Source organism: Chrysemys picta, chromosome 8, assembly GCF_011386835.1.
Source record: "Chrysemys picta bellii isolate R12L10 chromosome 8, ASM1138683v2, whole genome shotgun sequence".
Classification (NCBI taxonomy): domain Eukaryota; kingdom Metazoa; phylum Chordata; order Testudines; family Emydidae; genus Chrysemys; species Chrysemys picta.
Genome location: NC_088798.1, coordinates 12,422,673 through 12,450,482, shown reverse-complemented (window position 1 = coordinate 12,450,482; position 27,810 = coordinate 12,422,673). Strand labels below are relative to the sequence as shown.

At 45.4% G+C, this 27,810-nt stretch overlaps 2 protein-coding genes and 1 long non-coding RNA gene across 3 annotated transcripts; 1 reads left to right on the top strand and 2 right to left on the bottom strand.

Annotated features, from left to right (window-relative positions):
* On the top strand, nucleotides 1-27,584 carry LOC135972973 (uncharacterized). The gene is made up of 3 exons (XR_010589599.1): nucleotides 1-489; nucleotides 25,541-25,614; nucleotides 26,545-27,584. It is a non-coding gene; the product is annotated as an uncharacterized LOC135972973 (long non-coding RNA).
* Nucleotides 2,854-15,860, bottom strand: LOC112059475 (cytokine receptor-like factor 1). Its single transcript, XM_024104917.3, has 6 exons — nucleotides 15,263-15,860; nucleotides 12,187-12,265; nucleotides 10,219-10,339; nucleotides 9,274-9,434; nucleotides 5,131-5,279; nucleotides 2,854-3,217 (listed from the first exon to the last, which is right to left on the bottom strand). The coding sequence occupies exons 2-6, from the start codon at nucleotides 12,263-12,265 to the stop codon at nucleotides 3,032-3,034; spliced, it is 696 nt and encodes a 231-aa protein (XP_023960685.2). The 5' UTR covers nucleotides 15,263-15,860; the 3' UTR covers nucleotides 2,854-3,031.
* Nucleotides 18,345-27,724, bottom strand: TCEANC2 (transcription elongation factor A N-terminal and central domain containing 2). The gene is made up of 4 exons (XM_008167930.4): nucleotides 27,584-27,724; nucleotides 24,092-24,233; nucleotides 21,806-21,999; nucleotides 18,345-19,846 (listed from the first exon to the last, which is right to left on the bottom strand). Exons 1-4 carry the CDS (start codon nucleotides 27,683-27,685, stop codon nucleotides 19,658-19,660), a joined length of 627 nt encoding a protein of 208 aa, XP_008166152.2. The 5' UTR covers nucleotides 27,686-27,724; the 3' UTR covers nucleotides 18,345-19,657.
* Between the last annotated feature and the right edge of the window lie 86 nt (nucleotides 27,725-27,810).

Genomic DNA, 27,810 nt, shown 5'->3' with positions numbered 1-27,810 from the left:
GACGTGGGCTATGGCTATACTACCGAGCTTACAGCGGCGCAGATGTGCTGTTGTAGCGCTGCTAGTACAGATGCTCTAAACTGATGGGGGAGAGCTCTCCCGTCGACTGACTTACTCCAGCCCCCACAAGTCGTGATAACTATGCCAGCGGGAGACTCTATCCACACCGGCACTTAGGTTGCTGTAACTTACGTCGCCCGGGGGGTGGCTCATTCACATCCCTGAACGACAAAACTTATCCGGACGTTAGCTGTAATGTGTACGTAGCCTAACTTATCCCTGATGTAACTGTTGATGTCAATAGAGTTACTCTCCAGGGATGACGTTGGTCCATGACGCCTCGGGGAAATGAATGATTACGCTGTAACTTTAACAAGAGAATTCAGAACCTGGAGGCTCAGATGACTCATCAGTGGCCATCTTGGAGCTCTTCCAGGAACACCAAACAGACAGGATGTAACTGGATCGGCTTCTGTGTACAGACTGCAGGTACTACCATTTCTGACTCTATAATATGTGTTGTTTGCAGTCCTGCTAACCCTTTTTTGTCCAGTGACTGCAGAGGTGTTAACTACCCTCTTCATTTTAAGTGATTTCTTATAACATGTTTAGCTCCTTATGCTTAGCAGTGTGTTTCACTTTGTATTTAGTTGTTACGCTCCGGTTACCTTCTCCAGACCTGCAGAAGAGCTCTGTGCAGCTCCAAAACTTGTCTCTTCCACCAGCAGAAGTTGGTTCGATACAAATATTAACTCAGAACTGCATGCACATACCTTCGTGGTTTCAAAAATACTAGTGGTGGAGATAACAAAGGGGAATGATGCACCTTGTTAAACTAAAGCAATTAGTTATACAGTATGGGCTACATTTTCAAATGATCCTAGCACATTAATGACCCACCTCTGGCCTGGGTGCCTAAATGGGAACTGAACATTTCCAAAAGTTTGGCCTCATTTGTGGGTTGTGGACACTTAAATACTTCAGTCTAAACTAAGCTATCTAAAAGCTAGCCCTAACTCTACCCCATACAGAAAGAGTCTTCTTTTTAAAATCTTACGCTGCAGCTCTTCTTGGTATTTCTTGTTTTCCTTCCCTGGCATGCGACCACACTATGATGTTGTCATAGTTACACGGTAGTAAATGTTACAGTTAAGGTTACAAACCTGTTTCAGTTATGACTCTGTTTTCACCTACCTTATGACTTTCTGAAAGATTCACTTTCTGAAAGGTGTTACAGCACTAAAAGGATCTGAATATTTCAGAGATGAGTTAATAAAGGCCTTTGTATCCTTATTTCCACTGTAATATAAAATGAAGAATTAAAGGATATTATTGAAGGCTAGGGGGGTTGGTTTTTGAAAAATAAATCTTCAGATTTATGCTGTTCACTAACTGTAATGTCTCTGATATGTTGCTGATATAAAGGATTTTTGAGTTAATAGTAGCTGGCCAACAATTTTCAATTCATTGTTTGAGATGTGACATTCTTATTTTATTTTCCAGTAATTAACAGCAAATCAGTTTCATTCATTTTCTCAGATGTTCTAGAGACACCGTAATGGTGACTTTTTTGGTTTTCTGGGCTGAGCACTGGAGCTAAGAGGGATAACTGGAATGGACGGTGTGTTGACAATCTGAGGGTTAGCAATATGGAACCACTTGGTAGGTAAAGTAATCACTTGCTGCCTTCTTCATCACTGAAGTGAAACTTGTCAGTTGGGCCAATTGTTCCCTTCTATGCAGCCAAACGCAGGGCCGCCCAGAGTGGGCGGGCAAGTGGGGCAATTTGCCCTGGGCCCCGCAGGGGGCAGCCCTGGCCCGGCGGCGGTCCGGGTCTTCAGCGGCATTTCGGCGGCGGGTCCTTTAGTGCTGCCGAAGACGCGGAATGACTGAAGGGACCCCCGCCGCCAAAATGCCGCCGAAGACCTGGACCGCTGCTGGGTGAGTACAAGCACAGTAAAGGTTTAGCTTGGCCAAAATAAACTGTCCATCTCTGTGTGCACATCATCTACCACACTCTGCTCCAAAGGTGGCTGACTCTGCATGGCATTGGATGTGTCTCTACTTTGTAGGTGCTATATAAATGTAGCAATTTATTATGCTTTTATGTTCTTCCACCTAGTATTTGATGGGTTTGCCTCACATTTTAAAGGCCAATGTCAGGAGAGTTGCGAACTATGAGTCACACATTCTCTCTTCCTCCAGGAATGGTTTATAAATTCCAGGTTTCCAAGCTAACCCGGTCACAAAAACGAATGATACCTTAGCACTCTCTTAAGCAGAGGCGTCAAACACGGAGCCCACTTGGTATATTCATGTGGCCTACGCGGTATATTTAGATTCTGTAGAATCTCAGCTTTCTTTTTTAAAAGTGGTAAGTTTCTAGCCTTCATGGCTGAAGAAGAAGAATTAATAATAATAATAATAATCTTCCAAATGTGAGCCACGTGTAACTGCTGAGAATTATCCCTGAGCCTGCAGGCAGCCTAAAACAATGGCTCTGAAAGCACAACCTTCAATCTCATTTAGGTTGTTTTTAACTTTCAAACTTAATGATGCTGCCTGATGTATCAGCCTTAACTGTTTCATCCCCTGGCCCCTGATCGCTTTATCACAGGAAATCTGGGAGTTGCTGCAGGAAGTGAAGAATACCTTTCCCAGCTCCAGCTGCGACTCTGTGATTGTCAGTAAGGCTTTCTGGCTTGTCAAGAGGTCCCAGCTAGGAGTGGGACTGGGAACTGGAGCTCACACAAATACCTCAGCATTTACAGACCAAGCACAGACAGAGTGTTAGCGCCTTCCTGCTAGCTAACAATAATACAAATGGTACCTTAGCTTTTATGGTTTCTTTTATTTAATAAGAAGCAGTAGTTTTCACAAAATGAATCACCAAAAAAATCTGCTCTTGGGACCCGATATTCACATGCCCTGTCTATTGCGATGCTGTTAACAAAGCACTGGCTGTAGGTCACTTCCAGAGGCAGCATGCTGGGCTAGATGAACCATTGCCTTGTGTGGTGAATCTTCTGTTTCACTGTGCTTCAGATTGTCCTGGTTTTGCTGTGGCTTGGCCAGAATTGACTAGAACCGGGGTGCTCCAGTCACTCCAAAAGCCTTTCCCGTCCGAGTTCTTGCAGCGGACCGCCAGGATGTACACGGTGTCTGGCTTCACACCATAAACATAGTAGCTGGTCTGCTCACCCACATCAGGCTCTTGCTAATACGGAGAAAGAGAAAAACCTATTTAAATTACTTTCACTTCACTTCCCAAGAACAAGAGTAATTCCTTTGCCCCTTTATTCTTCAGTTAGGAGAAATAACTGAGAGGAAGAAAGATAATAATACTTATCACTCAGCATCTCCAAAGCATTTTTACATTTACATTAAGTTATGCACACAACAAGGAAACTGAGGCACAGCAAAGTGACTGTCTCAAGGCCATAGAAGAAATCAGTGTCAGCCCCAGGAGAAGAAAGCAGGAGGTCTTGGGACCCTGGACTAATAAACCACACCCTGGAAGGACTCACCTGTTTAAATAAATATGTTTCCTTTTTAAATAAATTTTGAATTATTCTCAAACAACATTGTTTAGAATATTCCATAGTATATGGAATCACAGTCTGTCTTAAAGAGGAGGTACTCATAAAATAAAACAACTGTGATCTATAGACAGAAGGAAACAGACTTCCATGCAGCCTGAGTTCCAGCTTTGTCTCTTTTGTTTACCAAGGACCTCAACCTATCTGGAAATGTATAGCACACAGAGACATCTAGTGGCTAAATGATATACTGCAAGTAAAATATCATTAATATGGTTTATGGAGCAAGCATTTGGAAATCTACACCTACTCTAAAACAACAAGGAGTCTGGTGGCATCTTAAAGACTAACAGATTTATTTGGGCATAAGCTTTCATGGGTAAAAAACCACTTCTTCTGAAACCATTTTTATTATAGCGTAGCTGTCACATTGATTGTGTCTGCAGCTAATGCATTTGCAGGAAAAGCTGTTGAAGTCTAGTTAGGACAAAACCCAGGACAGCATGAGTGAGCTTGTCCAACGCTGCATAAGTCAGTGGAGCTCCACCTGCTTACAGGCTCCAAGACTCACGCAGTTTATAGCAGGGCTGCTCCAAACTACACTGGCTTGTAATAACTCAAGAGGAGCCGTTATGCCAGTGGAGATTGCTGGAGCACAGCATGCTCCGGCCACACCCCCGACATCTCCATACATTGGATGGGGGAGGGGGCTAGGAAGACATGACCCAGACCTGGTTATGCTGAATCTGTGCCAGCCATGGACTCGCCTATGTTGGAAGAATCTTTAGCTGCCCTGTTAAGGCAGCTTACTGGCCCTTGATGCGGCCAGAGGGGCCGAAAGGGGTAGGAAAGGGGCAGAAAGGGGTGGGAACGGGACAGAATCTGGCCATGAAGTTTGGATCCTGAGCTGGGGTTGTCTTTTCTTCTAAAAGAATCATAGACATCAGAGAGGTTCAGCTGGTTAGTCCACCCTCCTGGCCAACGGCTATATTGTTTCCTAAAAGGGGCCTTTCTTTTCAGTCACTTTCAGTGCTCCTCCAGAGTGTATGTGTAACCCACACACCTCCTGAGTGTGGTGTTCTGCCCCCTCTAGGGCACCGAGACCGCTTAGAGATTAATGAGTCTGCTACAGCCTTAGCTAAGAGGCATATACATGGCTTTTAGCTCATGCAGTAAAGGCTCATGCATTTAGCTCCAGAGGTCCCAGATTCGATCCCTCCACCAATGACTGGGGTCTGTCGGTGTTACATATGATCAATACTGAACTGACAAGTCAATATCCTAGGATACTGACCGCAGGGTCAGAGCCATCTCTGATGTAAGACCAGTGAAGTCCGTGGAGCTACAACCGGGATGACACAATTGCTTATTGTTTTGCTTTACTTGTGACAGCTCGTCTGCCGCTGTTGAACACCCTATCTTCTGAACGTTCCTAGCCCACGTTCACGTTTCCCAGGCAGTGGGCAGACTTCTGCGGCACAAGGTTCCTTGCAAACTAGGCCTGGTTCCCCAGGGCTTTGGTAAGGAAAGCCCCACGCCTGTTACACTACAGACCAGCCCATGGAAGGCAAGGAAAGCAAAAGTGACTCACCTCCCATTCGCCACTCCCCTGTTCTTGGTACTGAAGCTCAAACACCAGTGGGAAATAGGAGGCTGCCACGCCAGGTGGGTACCCCCATTCTACGGATAGGTGGGTGCCAAATCCAGTGGCCTTCAGGCCCTCTGGTGGTTCAGTTTTAGCTATAAAAAAAAGAAGGTGAAAGGAGGGGCTAAACTCACATTGTGGGTATATGGGACATGGGCGGAGGGTTGGCTATGTGCCCAGGTGTATGTGTGTGATCAGTGGTTTGTTCATGCTCTAGGGTAAAATTTTTGAAAGCGCCTGAGCGATTTAGATGGCTAGGTCCCATTTCCAAGTGACTTATACACTCAGAAGCCTAAGGCTCATAGGTTTTCAATGAGACTTTGGTGCCTACTTCATTTTGAAAATGGGACTAGGCCCCAGATCCTCCAAGGTATTTAGGCACTACTGAAATCAATGAGCATTAGGTGCCTAAGTACCTTTGAGGATCTGGGCCTTGGCGCCTAAGTCATTTAGTTGTTTCTGAAAATTGTACCCCTCGTCACAAGAGGAGGAAATCACTAAAACAGATTTATTAGTATCTTCCCCATCTACAATGGAAGAGGAACTGCCATCTCAGCAGTCCGGACAGGGAGTGCAGTTCCCATGTGAATTTTGGCTAAAGCCAGCAGTGTGAGTCTTGCTGTTTAAAAGCAAACTAAAGTTTCTTTTGGCTGGCAGTAATCAATATAGCAGCTTCTCACCAGGAGCCCATGGCCACTAGCAGTAAAATTGCCCTATGCTATCCTGTCTTAGTGGGCAGCACTTGTGAAACAGATGTTCCTAAAATATCTGCCAGCATCACTGCTCAACCTAGGAGTCCTGCCAGCGCAAGACTGGCCCTGAGGTTTTATGGGGATCCAAAGGAACTCCCCTCCTCCCAATCCCAACCACTGAAAAAACCCAAGTGGTGGTGATGAGCACCACAAACCACATTGACTTCAGCGAGCTCTTCCCAGAATCTGGCCCCAGTGCTCTTTGTTACATAACTACACAAGGGCCTATAACTTCACTTCCCCCAAGCAAAACCCTGATCCAGGAATGCACTGAAGCACACGCTTAAGTGCTGCTTTCCTGAATCAGGCCACTTTTCATAATCAGGCCAAAGTCTTCGAGGAAGCGGGGGAAATCCTGAGAAGTCACATTGGCCAATAGAAAAGAGCCCTCCATGTTACTAAGCGTAAGTCTCACTGTGAAGAAAGTCTTTAATGTAATTCTTCTAGGCACAATAGGGCAGAGAAGTATTATGACTGAGTAAACTACTGCATGTGCTTCTCAATCTGGGGGTGATTTTCCTGCTCCTCGGTCTGTTGTGTGTGCTACAGTCGCTGGTTTCTGGAGCTGCCTCTTGGAGCGTGCAAGGGCAGAGGCTGTTTGCTGAGGGATCAGAGGGGAGAGGTTTGTGTGTCGGGGGAAAGAACCCTCCTTTGGGGGAGACAAACCGGTCTCAGTGCAGAAGTAACCAGGTCAGTCCCTGGATGGAAATACAAGAACGGCCATACATCCATATAAGAACTGGACTAACAATGGTCCAGCTATCCCAGAAGCCTGTCTTCCCGACAGTGGCTGGTGCCAGATGCTTCAGTGGGAAGGAACAAAACAGGGCAATTTTTGAGGGATCCATCCTGTTGTCCAGTCCCAGCTTGTGGCAAAAAGAAAGACTCCGCTCCTATTGCACACTTGCTGTGTGTGTGTGTTAGAGAGAGAGAGAGATTTGACTCCTATCACACACTCACTTCATGTGTGTGTGTCTACTATCGCACACTTTGTGTGTATGTGTGTGTGAGAGAGAGACACTACTCCTATGCACACTTTGTGTGTGTGTGTGTGTGTGTGTGAGAGGACTCTATTCCTATTGTACACACACTCTGTGTGAGAGAGAGAGAGACTCTACTCCTATTGCACACTCGCTGTGTGTGTGTGTGTGAGAGAGAGAGAGAGAGAGAGAGAGAGAGAGACTCTACTCCTATTGCATACTTGCTGTGTGTGTGTGTGTGTGTGTGTGTGTGTGTGTGTGTGTGTGTGATGCTCTCTCTCTCTCTCTCTTCCCCACACGCACAAACCTGGCATTGAATCAAGCAACAGCCACCAGCGGAGGAAAAGGCTGAGCTGTTTCACGCTGCAGCTGGGGGGATGGGTAGCTCACGCTGCTGTAGGCTGAACAAAAAAAAAAAAGGCAGTTTATAGTGAAGAGAAGCTGGTAGCAAAGAGATGGGAGAGAGGGAAACTGGAGCCAATGTCGGGGCATTTTAACCACCACTGCCTTTGAAAGAGGCCCATTACATTCAGGGGCTGCCACCCACCCCCTGCTTGGGAGTTTACATGCTGCCCAAACAAAATATATGGGAAGAAACAGCTCTAGTCATGGGCCTGTCGATGCAGCACATTTCTCAGTGTCAGGGGACTGGATTAGCACACAGTAGTGCCCCGGCTGTATTTCATTACGGCTGGGTCTCGCCTGTGTAGATGGGAACAATCCGTATGAGATTCATGTTACAGTCCTTAAAAGACGTGGTTATTGACCTGGCTTAGACCCATCTACAACGTGGCTGGGGCGTGCTGCGTTAGATCCCGGTCCCCTGACACTGTTCAGAAGGGACCTCTATCAGACCATCTCCCTGCTCTAGATGTTCAGAGGCTCTAAGCTCACAGGGGTGACATGCTGACTTTCTAGAGTCTAATCCAATTGAAATCTGACTCATCCTGGCCCTTCTTGCCAGGACACTCCGGGATTAGTTTACTTGCTGCTATCTCTGTGTTCTGCCTTAAACACAAGGAGGAGGGGCCTGGTTCTCTGACTCGAGCTGCTGCTGCATGTGAGTAGCTCCCCATCGACTTCAGGGGAAGCGACTCACATGCAGGGGCTGCAGAACTGAGCCAGTGGCAAACAGCACATTCTCGCTGCAAGCGCCACGCTGCATCGGAATGGAACAGGGCAGGTTTTATGGCACCCAGACAGAGTTAGAGAGATTGCACTCCTGGGCCAATAATCCTCCTTTGTCCCAAGCCCTCCCCTCCACAAAGTATCTGTGCTGTGGGAACCGTGGTGGGGAAGGGAAAATAAAAAAGTAAAGCGGAGCTGCAGCAAGGCAGGAATTGGGAGGCTGTGTTAAATCCAGCAGGCTGTCTGGAGGGATGGGGAGAGAGCAGATACCGGGTGAAGGCCAAGATAAAGCGAGCGTAAAAAGCCCAGTAAGGACGGGGTCTGCCCCTGGATGGAATCACACGAGATAAGGGATGCGCGGAGGCTTTGCCCCCGGCTCGATGCCCCCTCTCCTGTTCAGCACCAGACTATTGGAGCTGCACTGTTGACTGAAGCTCCTTTGTTTATAATTAGAGGAGGGCCTGAGCAGCAACACTGGGATCTGACCTTCCCTGGGTTTTGGTTCACATTGTGAACGTTAAAAGCAGCGGGTGCTCTAGTGGGAGCTTTGCGTTCACATTGGGCGAGCGTCCACAGTAGGAAAAAAAAGGTGGTGTTTTACCATGTGTTAGCTAGCACCTATTAGAACCCCACCATGGACAAGGCAGTTGGTAGTTTTCACGTTAGCATGCTGAGGTTTGACCTGCTAACACATGTGAAAACTGAAAGCTGCCTGGTCCGCCCCAAGATTTTAACTCGTGTTAATTATGATGGCTGAGCTAACGCGTGGTAAAAGCACCTTTTTTCCAAGTGAAGACAAGGCCTAGGTGGTCAGGACTAGCCAGCCCCTTGCCTAAATAACGGTACTTCTCTACAAAGGGCATTTGAAAGCTTGAGTCATAATTATCCCTTGCGACACCAAGGTGAGGTTGTATTATTCCTACTTGATAGATGGGGAAACTGAGACCTAGGACGTTTGGTTTGTATATGGGCACAGAGGGAATCAATCTCTCAATTTTTTTCTGGCTCCCAGTCCTAGACTAAGACCACTGGAGCATGACACCTTCCTCTAAGGGCTTGATCCAAGCCTATTAATGTCATTAAGACTCTCTCCTTCCACTCCAGTGGGCTCAGGGTCAGGACACAAATGTGAATATTTGCTCTAATTTCCTCTCTGCCATAAATACAATGAAACAAAGAACCAACCACGCAAACACGCCCTGACACGCACTCACACACACCCCACACACCAATGTCTTCAGTGTTAACAATCAGCTTCTCTGACATCTGGTTCCCAGCTTCCACCCAGATTTCATAGGTCAAGTACAGGCACAGGTTGGTGCGGCTGAAATAGCAGGAGTTGGGGCCACTGGTGATGTAGTCTTTGCATTCTTCGGCTTCTATTACTCCCCTAAACCAAGTGAACAAAGAGTGAGGAGACCATCCCACCCAGAGGTCTCTATGCAGGAAGACATACAATGCCCTCCCATTCCACCCTCCCCTGCGCTTTGGGCATGTTCCCAAAGGCAGCTCCTTTTTAAAGCTGCAATTTTTCTGGGTTTGCTCCTTAGGCATGTGGAAATCTCTAGGTAGTTAATTTTTCAAGCCATCGCACTGCTGATGGAATATGCATGTGCTTTGTCAAACACTGGTTATGTCCATGTGGATGACTGGAAAGGTGCACTTGGTGTGTCCAGCTGCAAACACCCCAGCGCCTTTCGTCGAGGTATGCTGTACGCTGTGCCGCAGGAGAGGCTGAAAGAGTAGTTAGATCAAAGGCCATCGCATTAGTGTGTGTGATTTAGATACACACTTAACAAGAGCTGGTGCTACTGGTTTCTAACCACAGCATTCTAAAGGAATAATCCAGACACCGCAGTAACACCAAGAAGGCCAATGCTGGAGAATGTATCAATATCGGTGGAAAGGTACTTTGACAATTATTCTGATTCCCACCCCACATCTGAGCGGACAAAACAGTGCAGCTACTGTGCGACTAAAATACTGCAGCCCACACCACTCACAATACATTAGAATAAAGGGAAAGAGGGGGAACTCCGTGCAGTGAATGATATAATGTCAAAAGAAGAGAGTTACATCCCCTTGCTGGATGCTGTGGCGTCTCCCATAAACATGCAGTAATTCAAGGATCGTGTTTCATAGCTGGGATAAAGTTTTCACCCAGTTTTATTTACCTCATCTTATATCTGAGGTGGAATGTTGTATTGGATGCAGCACCATCCGGTGGAGTCCAGTGGCATGACATGCACTTTGGATAAAGCACTATGCACCGCAGGTGTAAGGAGGACGAGGCTCCTAGAGATTGCAAAGGGAGAACGGAGTGATATATCATCAAACAGATCGATGGCCATTTTCATTATGCCACGGGAACTAGGGAGCATCTTACTGGTAATCTTCAGCATGCTCTATGTAGGGAGGAGTTAACATTCAAAAAAGCCACAATAATCTTAAGTATCAGAGGGGTAGCCGGGTTAGTCTGAATCTGTAAAAAGCAACAGAGGGTTCAGGGGCATTCACCCACGAAAGCTTATGCTCCAATACTTCTGTTAGTCTTAAAGGTGCCACAGGACCCTCTGTTGCTTTTTACAATAATCTTACTGCACTTTATCTTGCATATCCCCCGAATATACATCTATACCCATGGGGAAACATTGCCTTTTTACACAGCCTAAACAGGAGATCTTCTCAGCCTAGCCTTCATCACAGCCAGGCTGTTTTCACCTCCAGCCTCTAGTTAGGCGTCTCGTGGAGTGATAATTCTAAGACTCTATTTTCAGGGGCTTATAATTTAGCTGTAAAATTTGCTCCAGGCTGGACCTTGGCAGGCACAGTCTCCACATGGGGTTTGTTTTGTTCAAACTCTGGAAGCAAATATCTGTTTACCTATCTTGATGGATAAGAGTACAAAAAAAGTATCACCCCGGTTGTTTCTCGGCTGTGCTTAAAACCAACATTTGATGTATTCGATGTATTTACTTTTGTGCAGGCCCTGGGTCCATACAATGGAAAAGTAGCCTTTGCTATCTGGGGCAGGAGGAAGCCAATGAAAGCCACAAAGCTATTTTATTTAGCAATGTGGCTTTCAGCACATGCATGCTACGTTTTTCTTCCCCCAGTGACTGTGAACACCTGGATTAAGGCCTTCGACCACATACTGCTATTTTACAGCTCGTTGTGGAGCTCTGACCCCCTTTGCCCATTGCTGAACCTCAGGTAACAGAAACAGCTGCGGATACCCAGCCCCATCTGCCTTGCCCTCCCACTGCCCAGAACACTTTCTACCTGCCCTCCTGGGTACCCAAAGCCCCGCCCCTCCTCTCCCTGCTCCCCCCCCCCCCCCCGCCCCAGCAGCAGCATCCTCCTCCAAGCCAGCTGGCAGAAGTGGGGAGACAAAGGGAGAGAAAAGTCTCTCTGTGCTGAAGACTGTAGCTTTGACCCTGCAAGTCCTTGCCCATCATGCAGCAGGTTGGTGCGCTCCAGCGCAAGTGGAAGCTCCGTGTCAGGGCAAGTCAGATTGAGTACTAGGTGTACTGCCTGGTAGTAAGCTGCAAGCCCCTAGTGTGCTTGCCCCTTTACTTATGCACAGGCAGGGTAAAGGAAGGGCAGGCTATGGTCAGAGACCTGGGTCCCAGTGTGCGGCCCATCATGCTAACGAGCTGCCGAACTGCACGTTTCCCTCTCTGGCTTTGCTCCTGCTGTGAGGCAAGATAACGTGGAAGCTGCACAGTGCGCTGAGTCATCCAGGATCGGACTCCCCCACACTGTGTGGCCTGCTCACCGCTTTTCACCTTCTGTTTATAGACACAACACCCCATAGCTGCCCTGTGCCGGGATCAAGCCCTCTGTCACTAGCAAGACTTCACTGAATGTTACCCGCACTCGGATTTAGCATCTGACACAGTGTTGTAAGCTCTTCGGGGGCAGGGCAGGGCTGTGTTTGTGCAGCACCTAGCACTATGGGGCCGGGTCTATGATTGGGCTCCCTAGACGTGGCTGCAATACAAATAATAATGGAATGATCACAGCCCTATGATTAAACTGATCTCAATTGCAAGCAGCAGGAAGTATCTCCAACGGGTAATAGCAGTGAATTCACCCCTCTTTTGCGTCTCAGTTTACAGTGCCTAGATCTTGTATTTTACCTTTCGGTGCCAGGTGCCTGCCAGAGATCCTCATTATTACAGCCCAGATGAGGAAGTAGTAGTTAAGCATCCCTGCCATCTGGGGAAACATAATGGATTGAGCATATGGACAATTAAAAATGCAATGATATATTGAGAGGTCTGTCTCTAGCTTATTTTAAACATCCAGGGCTTCAGCGTCCTGATGCTACCAAGCACTGGAAGAAGCAAGCGCCTCTTCCTCCCCTCTGTGATTTGGTACATGATGTGTGAAAAGAAAAACATGTCCCTCAGCCCAAACTCAAGGACCGGCTAGGCTTTGGTGGCTCACTCACGGGTAGCTGACACGTTGGATGAGTCAGACGTCAGACGTCCCCCTGACGCGTTGGGGGCTTAGGCGGAGAACCAGGGTGGGTGGTGATGACTCTCTCTTACGGTAATGAAAGGCATTCTCTTTGTTTGAGCAACTGGCCCTTTAAACTGTGGCCGGCAGGGGGCTGGGAGTTAGGGCTGCTAGGGTCTGCTCCCAGCTCTGAGAATGACTTGTGATATGCCCTTGGGGAGCCCCTTAATTGCTCTGCTCCCTCCTCTCCAAAAATGATTGTACTGGGGTGGTGGGAGGCACCATTGATTCTTGCTTTTCAGGGCATTGAGATGCCCAGCCAAAAGGCGCTCCCTGACTGTACATAGGATAATGGAGCGTGAGTTATGTTTATTGAGCAGAAAATTGAGGCCTCCTAACAGTGCCAAGGTTCAGCCATGTCACAGTAAGGGGGGATTGAGTTCACAGGGGATGGAGCTCTCCGTAGATGAAATATTGTGCTGGGTTTTCCTCTCTTTAATTGCTAGATATGTTCTCTGTGAGCAATGAGTTCCACAGGTTAATGTGTACAATGACCCAGCTGCTGCTGCGTTGGGCTCATTTCACCAGGCTTCTGACAGGAGTTGGAAACGAGAGCAGATTGGCTGGACGTGTCCCATAGGCCCTCTCAGTGTTAGAGCTGAAGCTGTGCTAGCAACAGCCTTGTCCAGAAAGCCAGCAGGTTGTAGCAGGCTTTCCCAGAGAAGTCTGGCTAGGGGATTTTATCCTGACATCTGTGCCGCTCAGCCCACACTTTGGACAAAGCCTCGGGTCTATTGCAGCACATTATTTATGTGGCAGGGACCCTGGAATCATGTGGCATTGGCCTTCCCTCTCCCAGGGCTTCTCCCTCCCTGCTCAGTTCCAATCAGTGCAAGGGTTTAGAATTTGGACTAGTGAAAATTCATCTTAAGATAAATATTGGCCTGGGGGAAAACTGCTTGGCAAGTTTACAGCTTCATAGAACTAGAAGTGTATCCATTCAAGGCGTATTCTAGGTATGGAGATCATTGGTTTGTATATAATAATTTCTAATTGGCAAGGATTATCCCATAATCTGGTCTAATTGACAGAGCTCATAGGCACTGCCTAGTGGTCTGGCAGCATAGGATTTAAAGACAGGAACTCCTCTAGTATAATCCTGGCACTCTCTCTGTGTCCTTGGGCAAGTCGCAACACTTTTCTGCCTCAGTTTCCCCTCTTACCAAATGAAGCTAATACCTGCTTATGCACCTCATAGGGATGTTGCGTGGGTTAATGTCTGTCAAAGGCCTTGAAGATGAACCAGTGAATCTGCACCAGTGTGAGAACAGCTTTTAAATTTGTATTTAAACATGCCTTTTTAACAATGGAGCCTTCCCGGGCTTGATTTGCCATTGGTGATCTTGCTTGCACCATGGGGGCTCACAGGAGTGGGGCTCATAAATAATCAATGATAGTGTAACTGAAATGGTGAATAGTACTAGTGGGGTGGATGGGAGTCCAGGACATAGCACTCATTCTGTACAGTGGGCCAAATTCCAGCCTTAATGATGCTCCATGGGCTGGGTTATAAATGGAGGATCCCTACTCCCCTCAATCCACAGCAGATCCCCCATGCATGGCCGAGAGAGATTAGCACTAAGACCAAGGGGCGAATACAGCCTGGTAGTAGGAACTGAATTTAGAGCTGTAATTTGTTAAGTCCCTTGACCACATTCAGCATCATTTGATGGAAAAATATGCCCCATGCAAGACCACTGCTGCCATGGTCTTTGTTGCTCCTCTACCTCCATCCTCCCTTCTGTTTCTCCTTCCCTTTCCCTTGTCTTTCTCCTCCTCTCTTCCCTCTGCAATTCCTTCCCTGCAACAGACTCCCAATTCCCGCCCCTCAGCTCATTCTATCTGCTAAAAGAAACAGCAGTGAAATAGTTAATATTGACATTGAAGTGTCATCATTGAGCTTCGGAGTCAACAACCCAATAAGACTAATGAGGGACAGGGGAGTCAACACTTCTGAGAGCTACTGTTTAGGCTGCCTGAAGACTGAGGCAGACATTCCTGCTTCAGTTACCTTCAGTTCTTCCCAACCAGGAATGAAATGAAAAAATTAGATTCTGCAGGCTCTAAGGAGGGCCACAAATACATCAGGTGGGCTGGGTATCCTCCCTTCCCTATGCATTGTTGTTCTTCAGTGACCTGAAGAGGAGCTCAGAGTAAGCCCGAACGCTTGTCTCTCGCCAACAGAAGCTGGTCCAATAAAAGAGGTTTCCACACCCTCCTTGTCTCTCTAATATCCCTGTCCTACCTCCTAAATGGATAGTCACAAGTATGTCCTTAAGCATCATCCAAATGCATAGGGCTTTATGGAAACATGCAGCGCACAGCTGGTTAATAATGTTTCACCACCATCTAGTGTGGTTCTGATCCTGCAAATTGTTCAGGTACAGGATTCCCAGTGCAGACAGTGAGCATTCTGGGCATGGAGAGCTTGCAGGACCAGGCTCTTGATGGAGAAGACTTTTGAAGTCTTTTTAAAAAGAAATTTCAGCTACTGTCTACTGCCCCATTGCAACGAATGTGGAATGTCTTAACTCTGTACTTCCTGTCTGACCTGAGTAATTGGCAGAGGGATAAAGCTCTCCTTGGGCATCACTGCCTTGGGGAAATCACTTGTAAATACCTGCCATTCGGTGGCCCCTAGTGCATTCCAAAGACAAATAACAAAGCAATAACAGGAAAGAATCTCTTACATACCTCAGCAGAAGGTCTCCAGTCTCCGTTCACTTGTTGCAATGAGTCTATATTCACCCTGCAGGTCAGTGTTGGCTCAGGACTATTGGTGGGCTGGGTTTAATTGCGGGGGTGGAGTGGGAAACAAACATCTTCTCCAGACTATTTTTGGTACCCGATTTATTCCAAATTTCCTCTTTAAAAAGGGAACAAAATTGTTTCAAAGGAAACCAGCTTGCCCAGAACCATTCTCATGAAGAGCACCACCTGTGAAGTTCTCTTGGTTCTTTTAATCTACAGGACTTTCCCTTGTTAGAACAAAGACTTGCGGAGAGTCCCTGGCTTTAGGAAGTGCCTAGCTGGCACTCTGGCTAGTCCACTTCCACACAACTGCTATAAACCAAAACCAGAAGTAGAAAATGTCCAGCAATTTACAGGAATTGCACTGTAAGTCTAGTGCATTAACCCCCGGTGTCACAGATGCCACTTGCTGAGGGTCTCCTAACAGGGAATCTTATTAGCCAGGTAATTTTACTTGGCGGGAAAAGGGATGATTATGCATGGCTTTCCCTTCAGGAGTGTCAAACTGATTGCGTGGAGTGGCTTGAATTCCACATTTAGTCATGGCCCATAAACGGAAGCATAAATTTGGAACTCCATACCCACATCCATCCACAGCAGAACATCTACTGATGTCAGTAGGAGATTTGAGTGGAGATCAAGGAGGGAATCGGGTCTTTATAAAGTAACTAAATGTTTAGATTTTTTTAAGTATTCCATTGCCACATTCACTATCACTCAGTGGAAAAGCATACTCTTGGGTGGGCCCACTGCTATTTCTGCCCTTTGTTTTTTTTTCTTCCTTCCCCACCCTCCTTTCTCTCTATTCTTCTCTCTGCATTTCCTTCCCTCCTTCCACTCCCAATTCCAACCCCTCCCCCCGCCCCTGGAATTTTCTCCCATCCCCAATGTTAATGTTGACATGAGACTGTCATCATTTTAGTCGACACTCCAATTGGATTAATAGGGGGCAGAGAAGTTCATGTGTCTGAGAAACGTTCTTTCAGACTGACTGCAGAATCAGGCGGGCAATGTGACATCACTTTACCCTTGGTTTGCATTTGGAAGGTTTCCTTCATAACCGTGAGGATTTTTTTTTATTTTAGTTTAAATGAAAGCTGAGATTCTGCCCAGTCTGAAAGTGTTATGGAAACCACATGAACACATCAGGTGGGTTGAGTCTGACCCACCAGCTGCATGTTTAATGCATATGTTGCACTTGAACTTAAAGTCTGGTTCTACTCTGAAAAGCGACGCTATCCAAAGGCCATTAATGGGGCTCCACGTATATTGTCAAATGTGCTCAATTTACAGATAAAAATAAGTTTTTTCTAACCGCAGCCCTGGAAAGTCACTCTAGCCAAGCTGGGTTATTTTCCCCTTTCCCTCCTATCACCACGATGCATAAAGGTGCTATAAAAAGTGCCAAGTTAGAGATATTCCAGGGGGTATATCAACTCATTGAGATATTTGCCTAGTTTTACAACCGGCTACATTAAAAGCACTAGTGAAGTCAGTACAACAAGAAAACAGCTCACTTTCCCTTAAGTGGGTAACTTGAAGTAAAAACAGAAGTGGAGCTGATTCTGAATATACACAGGGAGCAAGTCTTCTGGCTGAGAAAGGGCCATTTGTACACAGGCAGTTCTCTGGGTAGAAGTGCACTTTGTATTGCCTAAAATAACCTTTCAAGAAAAAACAAAGTTGGGCATCCCAGAGACAGTTCTGCCTCGAGTCGCACTTTCACTGCCACAGCAAAGAAGAGTTTGGGGCCTCCCTGCATTTTCTATTAGATCTGTGCTCATCTTGCAAAACCGCCACACAGTTCAACACAACTTGGCCAGGTTGGGCCAAGGACTGGAGTCCAAGTAGAGTATCAACAGAGCTGTGTGGGAGAATGCTCTCTCCATCGTTGGAAGTTCCTAACATTTGTGATTTCAAGTTGCATGCATACATCTAACAGAGTGAGTGAGTAAAATTGACTTGAATCAAAAATGGAGCTGGAAACCAGGGCATGGCCTTTCTGGAATAAAACCTAAGGACTAATGCAGAGCCTGTTGATCCTGAATTACCTTCATGCCAGTCCAGCATATTGTTGACATGCTATTGTGTCAGCATGGTTTTGAGTATTTAACTTGTGTCAAATGGGTCCAGTTACCTGTGAGAAGTGGACTGTGCTTTAGGCACTGTGGGTAGCAACAAGCAGACCAAGTGTTAGGTCTTCACTCAACTATTACTCCCCCAACGATCAGTCATAAATCCACCCCTAATGCTCTAGAACAAACTGTTACTCATTGCATTGCAGATAGCCGTCTTCCAACGTCTGACTCAGTCATGTTTCCAGCCCACCCATCCCTAATTTTAAATGAATGTCTGTATTACACTATTCTAAAATTAGGGAGTCATTGCTTTGAAATTAATAAAAAGAATTGAGTAGTATAAGGTGTCTGGAGAATGCAGTGCTGGGCAAAGGCAGTGACTCCACGAACTTCAGAGTGGAGTGCTGCTTCAGCTGTTAACTTCCGTGGAGAAAAAAGGGGGCTGGCAGATACAACTGGGTGGATAATCAGTTCTCTCTCATTATCTTGGAGGAGATCTGAATGTGGACTGTTTTGAACACCTAACATACAGTTGCTCCACATGCACCAACCATCTTAGTGGCACTTTGAGACAGACACCACAAGTACTGACCAGCAGTGATTAGGGGAGGTACTTCCTGAAGCAACTTGATATTATGATGACATGTTGGACTCCTTGCCCCATCACATTTCCAGGGCCAACAATACACAAGTTTCACTTATCCCAGTACTCGGCCATCTCTACTCTTACAGTTTCATCTCATTGATTATGTTCTGTGACCAGCCTGCACATAGTCATGTGGAAGCAGAGAAAGAACTGACAGTCAGAACACATAGCACAGCAGAGAGAGACTGTGTCTGCCACAGCCTCAAGAACAGCATGTGTATCAAGAACAACGTGACTCGTGGCACTGAGGCAATCGGAGAAAAGACAAAGCTTCCACTAATTAATACCGGGAAACACGTGCTGGTTAAAAATAATCTGTTTATTGCTTAAAAAGTTGTTCACATAATCGCTCTAAAGTATGAATATTTATTCCCTTGTGGGGGTAAGAGCCTTTTTGAAAGGTCAATTTACGCTCCCATTGAATTATACTTAGAGATTTCATTACAAGCTTTCCTCATATTCGTACACACAAAAAACAAGCACCACACTTAAATACATCAGAAATGAGGTGTTGATGTTTAAGGTGAGATGCTCAGTAGAATACACAGCAAAGAGGTGTCACGTAGCAAATACAGGTGCCGCCTCATTTACCTGAAGGCCTAGGGAGACATCCACAATGCTGGGATAAACGAGGTTTTGGGATGCAGCGGGATAAAGCTGGCCAGCCAACACAGACTGTGGGCTGAGTTCCCAACTCTGGAATACAGTGAAGAGAAGCCCCCTCACTTTGCTAAGCAGTTAGCTCTGGGAGTACCTGGGTATTACTGCAGGGAACATGACTGAACTAGAGGTAACTAGAGCTGTCAGTTAGTCATCACCTTCACTTCCGATTGTAAACTCCCACCCCTTCTGACTGGCACTGAACATCATTGCTCCTTTCAGATAGTTCCACTATGCTCCTGGCTCAGACAGGAGTCACGCCGAGGGCTGGTCTACACTACCGCTTAAGTTGATGTAACTTACATCGCTCAGGGATGTGAAAAAGACACACACACACGCCTGAGCGACGCAAGTTACGGCGACCTAAGCACTGTCCACACCGGCGCTACATCGATGGGAGACGCTCTCCCGCCAACATAGCTTCTGCCTCTCGCGGAGGTGGAGTAATTACGCCGATGGGAGAGAGCTCTCCCAGATGTGCTACAGTAGCAAAGCTGCATCGGTGCAGCTGCGCTGTTGTAGCACTGTAGTGTAGACTTGCCCTCAGATGTGATATAAATGGTGGTGCAAGTGATATGTGGTTCTGCCGGTGCAAGTTGATACAACTTACATGCTATGGGACCAGAAGAGTGGGTTTGTAGCAGGAAAATTAACCAAGTAAAAAAGTAATTAAGAAGGCATAAAGCAAAGTAGGGGAGGCCTATGTGCTTTTCCTGCTACAACCCCACCCATTCTGTTCCCTCAAATGTCCACTGACTCACAGATGATTAATTTACACCACCGCTTACATCTCCACTGAATTTGCCCCGGACACCTTCCTGATATATCCTGTCCTTACAGTGGCAGAGTGATTAACATGACCAGTGCTCCTGCACTCTTAAAACATAAGGGCTTCACAATCCCAATATGTGGCATAGACACGTGAATCCCACGTTCAGCACCAGGCACTCTGAGTCACTTCTTATGGTTTTGTACAAGCGCACTGACTGGGAGTGCACCGGTTTTGACTTGTGCGCGGGTTTCAGGTTTGTGCTTTAACGTGAAGACTAGGGCTCGCACTGTCCTGCGATATGGTGCATTAATGAGACGGGAAGAGAGATGAAAAGCTTCTCGCTCAATATTTTCAGCCAGTGGGTGATCAATCTGAAAACAGCAAAGTGTAAAATTAGATCCTTACGTTTAATGAAGAAACTCTGAAAACCACCGAACTCCAATTTCAATCAGTTGGTCTCCTTATTAATCAGCTCAAATTCAAGGAAATCTACTTCCCATCACGTGTGAAACAGGAAGAGCAATTTAATTCCACCCGAGCAATTAAGGAACAAGGCAACTTGGTCAGTCGCAGGGAACTCATTCGCATCTCCAGCTGGGAGGCAATGCTTTGCCCTCACAACAGGACGCTAATCTGCAACCAGCTTTGGGTATCAAGTTCAACTGCAATTACAAACTACACTGCACTGTCTCCATAAATCTCACATTTGATCTTTCTAATACAGGGCACCTTGGATACTATTTTCAGCTCGATCCTAAAAGCAATTCTAAGACACTCCAAATACTTGGGAGCTTTGCCTGGTGCTATAAAGGGAAATGCAGGCTGTGTGTGGAAGGAGGTGTAATTAAGAATGCAGAAAGGGATTTGCTAAATGTTAATTATGAAGCTATGTGCCAAGATCTGTAATTTGGCACAGCTTAGAAATGTAAGAAATAAACAATAAAGGAAGAAATGAAACCTCAACTGCTCACCACACTTTTAATTTCACTTTTGCCTTTAGTGATGGGGAATCTCCCATACTTTCGCAGATGGGAGACTCCAAAATGTTAGTGTGTTATTATTAGAGTATTATTCAACCCCCAAGTCCTTGCCCCATTTTATCTCCCCTCTGCTACCCATCTCCCAGTTGCCCCTGTCCTTGCACATCCCCTTCTGACCCACTTACTCCTTGTACCCTGTCCCCACCTGCAGATTCCCCTCTCCATTGTCCTTGTACTCCCAATTCTTGGACTCCCTCCTTTTCCCGTGACTGTCTATACATCTGACTGACTCATACTGAAGCAAACTACACCTCTCTGATGGTAGCTGCATTCCGGGGAGATTCATGCCTATGGGGGAGCAGGCAATGTTTTCCTTGCCACCCTTACACGTATGTCCTGTTTGGAGAGGGCAGTTTTAATCTCTGCCCTGCCACTGGTGTCTCTACCCAGCACTGCCTATTTTTGAAGCAGCATGAATTGTCTTGGCAGAGGGTAGGCTGCAGGCACCTTGTGCCACTGCAAACCCTGTCTGTTCATACCACCAGGCCTCTGTGCTAGAAACTGACACAGATCCAAAGGGCAGGATTTGAACAAGCCACCTAGCGTATTATGGAGCCTTTCTTTTTTATCACTCTCTTGAATCATCCAGTCATCTTGAGACATCCCCACTTTAACCTATCATAACCCTATTTGAAGAGGACAGGTGAGAACTCCTTTCAGAACATACCATTCACTTCTTAACTGGCCAGAGTGTTCATTTTTCCTAAGGCAAGATACAGCTAAAGAACACACTACCTTTAACTTTGCTTTGTAACTCCTGATTTCCTACCACTTGACTTTCTATTTAAAGGCTAATTAATGAATAAATTAAAAGGATAATTATTATGGCGTTTAATACACCAGGCAAACTAATCATTAAGCCTTACAGCACGTCTTGTTCATTCACTTAAAGATACCACAGGGATCTAGTATTTACCACCACTTTATATATTATTGACCCCTCTCTGTCCATTTTTGCAATAAGTTTTAATTTACAAATACTTAATTACCGAAATACAATTTCCCTGAAACACAAAACAACCAAGAGGTCTCTGTGTAGGTTTTATAGCTAATAAATAGTAGGATGTATAGTTTTCTATATTAACGTCCTCTTTCCCCTATACGATTTAAGCATAACAGACGCACGGGTGTCCTGTTTGCGGACTCTGTAAATGAGAGCAGTGTCAGCGTCATTTTCACCTTTGTTTTCAATAGCCAGAGTAATCTGAGCAAAGGAAAACTAACTCCTTTTGAAAAAAGCCCAATAACGGAGATCTCTCGATACAGCAGCTACAGTATCAAGAATATTACCTCTAGTTCCAGAGCATCGCAAAGTAGCTTCCGTGCATTCTTCCTGAGAGTCTCTGTTTTGGGATCGCTCCTGACTTCTATCGATGGTTTGTTTGAATAATCTTTGATGAAAGTTCGCCACTCAGTGTAAACGTCTTTTGCGAGATTGGCCACGTCATGGTCTGAATGTTTGCGCATCTTATTCACCGTGTGACCTGCCAAATAGAAACAGCAACAGAGTTCGTTCAACTTTGGTGGGTAGGTAAGTGTAATCCAGACCTGTCAGTGCACATTAGTGACAAAACAGTCACAAAGCATTGTAAGTCAGGGTATGTCTTCATTACCCGCCAGATCCGCGGGTAGTGATCGATTCAGCAGGCATCGATTTATCGAGTCTAGTCTAGATGTGATAAATCGACCCCCGAGCGCTCTCCTTTCGACTGCTATACTCCAGCGCTGCGAGTAAGTCGATCCAAGTACGTGGACTTCAACTACATCATTCACATAGCTGAAGTTGCATAACTTAGATTGATCTTCCCCGACTAGTGTAGACCAGGGCTCAGACAGCTTCAGCAGAAAACTAAGCACTTGACACAAATGCAAATATGAAAACACTGGGGCCAACGCTTGCAGAGTCCTTATTCACTGATTCAATGGTGGTTTTGCCTGAGTAACTTCCTAGGTGCTCGGTTATCCAGCTGTAAAATGGGAGCAGCGTTTCCCTAGATCACAGAGGTGTGTAGTGAGGTGCTCAGACAATACAGGGCTATACGAGTACTTAGACAGATGGTAAATCTAGTGTAAAGTCTTCAGGATTGGCTCACACAGAATAAAAATGTTTGCTAAAAAATTCTTTGGGGAAGCGGATGTTAAGTGATATTTGCAATGTTTTTACATGTGAGTGAGGAAGTAATGATTTCCTTCTGTTTTCCAATCACCATCAGTGACGTTTCTCACGCCCACGGAAATGCACAGAGAGCTACTGCACCGTCAAGGAAATGTGCCCTTTGAAAGGGGATATACCACCGAACACAGTGGTTTTCAACTTTTTTTCATTTGCGGATCCCTAAAAAATTTCAATTCCAATAAAAATTCCACAGGTTGAAAACCACTGACGTAACACAAAGCAGAAGGCACAGTTCCTCTTCTTCTGCTTGGTATTAATTTCTAAGTGATAACACTATTGGCCAGAAGGTGTCACTGTTACTCCTTGGGTTTCATACAGCACAACTGCTTCATCTGTCGCTGGTGCAGACCCGATGCAGTGGTTCTCAAACATTTGTACTGGTGACCCCTTTCACATAGCAAGCCTCTGAGTGCTTATAAATTAAAAACACATTTTTATATATTTAACACCATTATAAATGCTGGAAGAAAAGCGGGGTTTGGGGTGGAGGCTGACAGCTCGCAACCCCCCATGTAATAATCTCACGATCCCCTGAGGGGTCCCGACTCCCAGTTTGAGAACTCCTGTGATATAGGAAGGCTGAATGTGCTCAAGATGGCAAATTCAATTACAAAATTCAGACCAGAAGAGCAGATCATTCCTCCTGGTCCGTACACAGAGAGGGCCCTCTGCATGAGGATCCTACTGCTTTTGCACAGAAAGGCGGGGGGGGGGGGGGGAGGTTGTCAGCCCTGGCACTGCTACTCTCCCCCCTCCAGTACATCTTGGGGTGATCTCTGCAAGATCAGGATCTGCACAAAAAGAGGACAGGGACTGGTGGTCTCACATCATACCCTGTTCCCCCAGTCCTGTGAAAATTAATCAAGTTGTTGTGGTGTTATAAGCACGTAGCCCCCTCCACATTGGGGATTCCTTGGGGAGGGGGGGGAGAAAGGAGCACCGAGGTAGCTGTAACTAAGGAGCAGGGCCTCTATGCTGATGGCTCGGGCCTCCAGCAGATCCCGAGGACTTCTCTGGGTTTGCAGATGGGTCCCGCATCTCATTCCACAGGAGAGTAACCACCCATGACCAATCAAGGAGGAACTTTGTGGAGATTTCCTCCCCCTTAGTCCTTCTCCCACATATTTTACCATGGAAGGGAGTGACCCAGCCCTTGATTATAAGCAGGCAACATCCAAATAATTGTGAATAATTCGAGGAGAACTCTTTCTTTGCTGTACTAAGAATTTTGCAGACTATGTAGCTACCTACCACCAGGATTTTATTCAACAATAAGGTAAAGTGCTTAGGACCATTACTGAAAAATGCTGTCAACAATTCCCTTGTGTATAGAAAAATCCAACAAGTGAAGGACACAAATCCACCTCATTTTCACACTCTAAATTGGATACGAAGTGCACCTATTTTTGTTGAAAGTAACACATCCTTAGAAGGTATTTTCTTCTTTAATTCCTCCAAGGCTTTGATCAAATTCTCTTTAGACTGGCCAGGAAGCTCCAGGACAGATTTCCATCTTTTTATGTCTTCTACAACCACCACTCTCTGGGAAAGAGAAAAGTCATTAGGACAGTGGAATATTCTTATTGCGAATAAAGATGTTGGCCTTCATCTCAGCTAATGGGGCTGTTATCGACACATGAATTATTGATCATGACATGAACCAGAGCACAGAATATGTGATGGTCCAAAATGATAGGTAATTGCTTGAGAGCAGCTCCCTGTTGTAAATCAGGACAGAAATATCTAGAAGGCAAAGTGAGATTCTTAATCTTATTCTGCCAAACACAGGGCACTTAGCTGCAAATGTCTCCTAGACAAAGAAGACAGTTATGCAAGTGTTCAGACTTTGGGAAGCCCACTGTATAAATGGCTTAATAAAGAGCGGATGAGAGGGAGTGGCTGGGGGAAGCAGCTAATTATAATATTGTTAGTAGCAACTTAGTACCAGGCAGCGCCTGAATCTGCCCCACTTTTGTTTTCAACTTTGGAAATCTTAAAGCTGGTAGTATCAGCAGAGAGAGAAAAGGAGCTAGGGAGCACCACAGAGGGACTGAAAGAAGCCAGTCATTAATGTATCTGGCATTTACATAGTGCCTTTCACCCCAAGCATCTTGCTGTGACACTCCCAGACAACGGATTACAAGAAGCCCGAGTCTTGTTACGCGTAAGATGTAGTGCAAGACCTTTTACAATCATTCAGCAACGGTTTTGCAGCTGATATGCTGTTTGTATCCTCCTCTGTATTATATTTAGATTGTAGCTCTTTGGCAACATTTTCTGTTCTGTTTGTAAGCACCTCGCACAATAAGGCCCTGATCCAAGACTGGGGACGCAAGTGCTATCACAATAAATACACCTCCACCCCGATATAACGCAACCCGATATAACACGAATTCTGATAGAACGCGGTAAAGCAGTGCTCTGGGGGGGCGGGGCTGCACGCTCTGGCGGATCAAACCAAGTTCAATATAACGCAGTTTCACCTATAACGCGGTAAGATTTTTTAGCTCCCGAGGACAGCGTTATATTGGGGTAGAGGTGTAATAATAATCTCTTGGCTGCAAAATAACCTGCAGGGGGAAAACAATGAAAAAACTAAGTATCAGAGGGGAAAACAATGAAGAAACTGTCACTGAAGAAAGTGGTGCAAGAAGGGAGGGTGAAAAGCATGCACCTCTACTCACAGATTGTCCTTTTCAATTATCTATATCATGCCCAGATGCTACAGTGATGGGCAAGTTAGAAATGTTCAGATACAGACTGACTAATGGTTATGCAGGAATCACTTCACTCACTGTTGAAATGCAAGTTACTCCTAATTTATTTATTTTTTAAACTTCTGCAATTAGGACCCAAATGGGAGAACACTCACCACCCAATTCCCACTTCCAGCAAGATCAAAAGGGGAAGGAAAAGTGCTATGGTAATATAAATAATAAATTATTATTAATGGCCAATTGGCCTGTGTCCTTTCCCTCTACCCCTCAAGCATGGAGTTCTGCAAATCTTAAAAAGCCAGCTCAGTGTGGAGATTCAGGAAAAATACATGGCTCAGGGAATCTTTGTCAAATGCTTTAATCCCATGCAGGGAGGGTGGTGCTGTATCCACCTATACATGCTAAATGTGTCCCACAATGCATTCTTGCTGCCTATTTGAATAGTTTATGCACATTTTATGTTCTGTAAATACAACATTTATAAATACAATCATGCACCTGATTAATGGCACTCTTGGATGATGATTCCAGCATTAGTATTGCTACTTGAGCATTATGGGCGGGGCGGGAAGCTCAGTAGTTTGAGCATTGGCCTGCTAAACCCAGGGTTGTGAGTTCAATCCTTGAGGGGGCCATTTAGGGATCTGGGGAAAAATCAGTACTTGGTCCTGCTAGTGAAGGCAGGGGGCTGGACTCAATGACCTTTCAAGGTCCCTTCCAGTTCTAGGAGATGGGATATCTCCATTAATTTATGACTTTCCATAGGTTTAGAATGATCTCAAATAGTAACTGTTCCCTTTACCTATGTATTCTACAACTAATTATGAGTTCAAGTTTCAGCTATACTTTCTTAACATCTGCAAAATTATGAGCATAGAAATGCATATGCACATGGATAGATATACAATTACTCTGTATAAGCTGCAAAATCTATATGTACAGATTTACAGGACACCTAAGACTGGCTGAAAGTTTGACCCTATGTTTGTGGTTTTTTGTTTTGTTTTTGAGATTCATCATAAAACATTCTAAACAAATTCTAAATCTATTGAACTTTCTTTAGAAAGCTTATATCATGCAGAATCTTGTATTCATGTCACCAAATATCTGACCATTGTTTATAGAATGCCTTTCAGTCTGATGGAGCGAGCCTATCCATTGTACTGTTTACTGACAGAGCACACACCACTGAACGGCAGCCATATGTGGGGAGGAATGCAGCAGCTATTCTGTGTCAACTTTACATGACTGTTTTCAGGTGAGGAAATAAATCACTTCTAAAATTGAGGCCACAGGTAAACTTGGACACGGGCTGACTGTAAGTACCCAAGATAGAATTTTGGCCAGAACAGCAGGAATAACACCACACCTTGCTAACATTTGCCATAAGATCTTCAATGACCACACATATTTATTTGACAAATAGTATTTCCAGCAATCCAGTGCCCCCTCGTGGTGTGGTGGAGCACTAGCTCAGTAGGGAGAGAAGTGTCACCTAAATGACCAACACCATTTCTTGCAGCAACCTAATTACAGAATTCCTAATGCTCAAGTGAAAGGGCTAAACTAAACTGTGCCCAATTTTACAGGATACTGAATGGGACTATTGCACACTGGGTTCTGAAATACTGATTAGGGCTGAAATCTTTACCCTAGAGAAAGGGGTGGGAAGTGATCCCATTTCAGTGTTAATGGCCCGAAAGGAAATTCAGGGGCCTATTAATTGGGGGTCCTACATCTAAGCATGAGATATGAATGACTTGGACTCACTAGAACTGTAAGTTCATATCTCAGCAGGGTGAATCTAACACATTATCCTTTCAAGCTCCAAATCTGATATTGCCTCAGTTTATGGTGTACATGCATTAAATGAGCTTAAAAACCAACGGCCTATCTGCTTTAGATGCACATTAAATGTTCCATGGCAGTTTTTGTAATAGGCCTTTGCTTCAGTGTCTGGAGTACACTTTCATTCTCCTTGCTGTTGTGCTGAGTGTTTGTTGTCTTCTTGGCTGCTGTCCATTTCAGACGCATTTCAGTGGTGCTGTATGTACTCTCTCAAGTGCTCTGTGATCCTTTGGGACACAAGTTGCCATATAAACTCCATCAGGCCTATACTGAAAATACTATACTGATCTCTTATCCATCCATTCCCTTTGCCCTCCCCGCTCTTACCTTCAGAGATTCTATAGTGGCTTGCTTGTAAACCTTTTCCCCTGGATCTCTTTTCCTAGGGCTTTCTTGAGCTTTGGGTTTTCGTATCACAAATCTATCCATGATGGACACTTAAAGGTCTCCAAATTATTGGATACGTGCAGCAGCTGTTTCAATGAGAAAACAATTGTCCATTTTCTTTTATGAAACTGTATTGGTAATACTGCTTTAACTTAAAGGCAGATTGT

Excerpts from the sequence above, each read along its gene's own strand:
- LOC112059475 (XM_024104917.3), bottom strand. The coding sequence starts at position 12,265 with ATGGCAGGGATGCTTAACTACTACTTCCTCATCTGGGCTGTAATAATG. Across the intron at positions 9,435-10,218 it reads CACCTCAGATATAAGATGAG|GGGAGTAATAGAAGCCGAAG; the intron begins GTAAATAAAACT and ends CACTTGGTTTAG. Across the intron at positions 5,280-9,273 it reads TGTTAACACTGAAGACATTG|CTAAAACTGAACCACCAGAG; the intron begins GTGTGTGGGGTG and ends TTTTTTTTATAG.
- TCEANC2 (XM_008167930.4), bottom strand. The coding sequence starts at position 27,685 with ATGGATAGATTTGTGATACGAAAACCCAAAGCTCAAGAAAGCCCTAGG. Across the intron at positions 22,000-24,091 it reads GTTACTTTCAACAAAAATAG|GTCACACGGTGAATAAGATG; the intron begins GTGCACTTCGTA and ends TCTATTTGGCAG. Across the intron at positions 19,847-21,805 it reads GCGATGCTCTGGAACTAGAG|ATTGATCACCCACTGGCTGA; the intron begins GTAATATTCTTG and ends TGCTGTTTTCAG.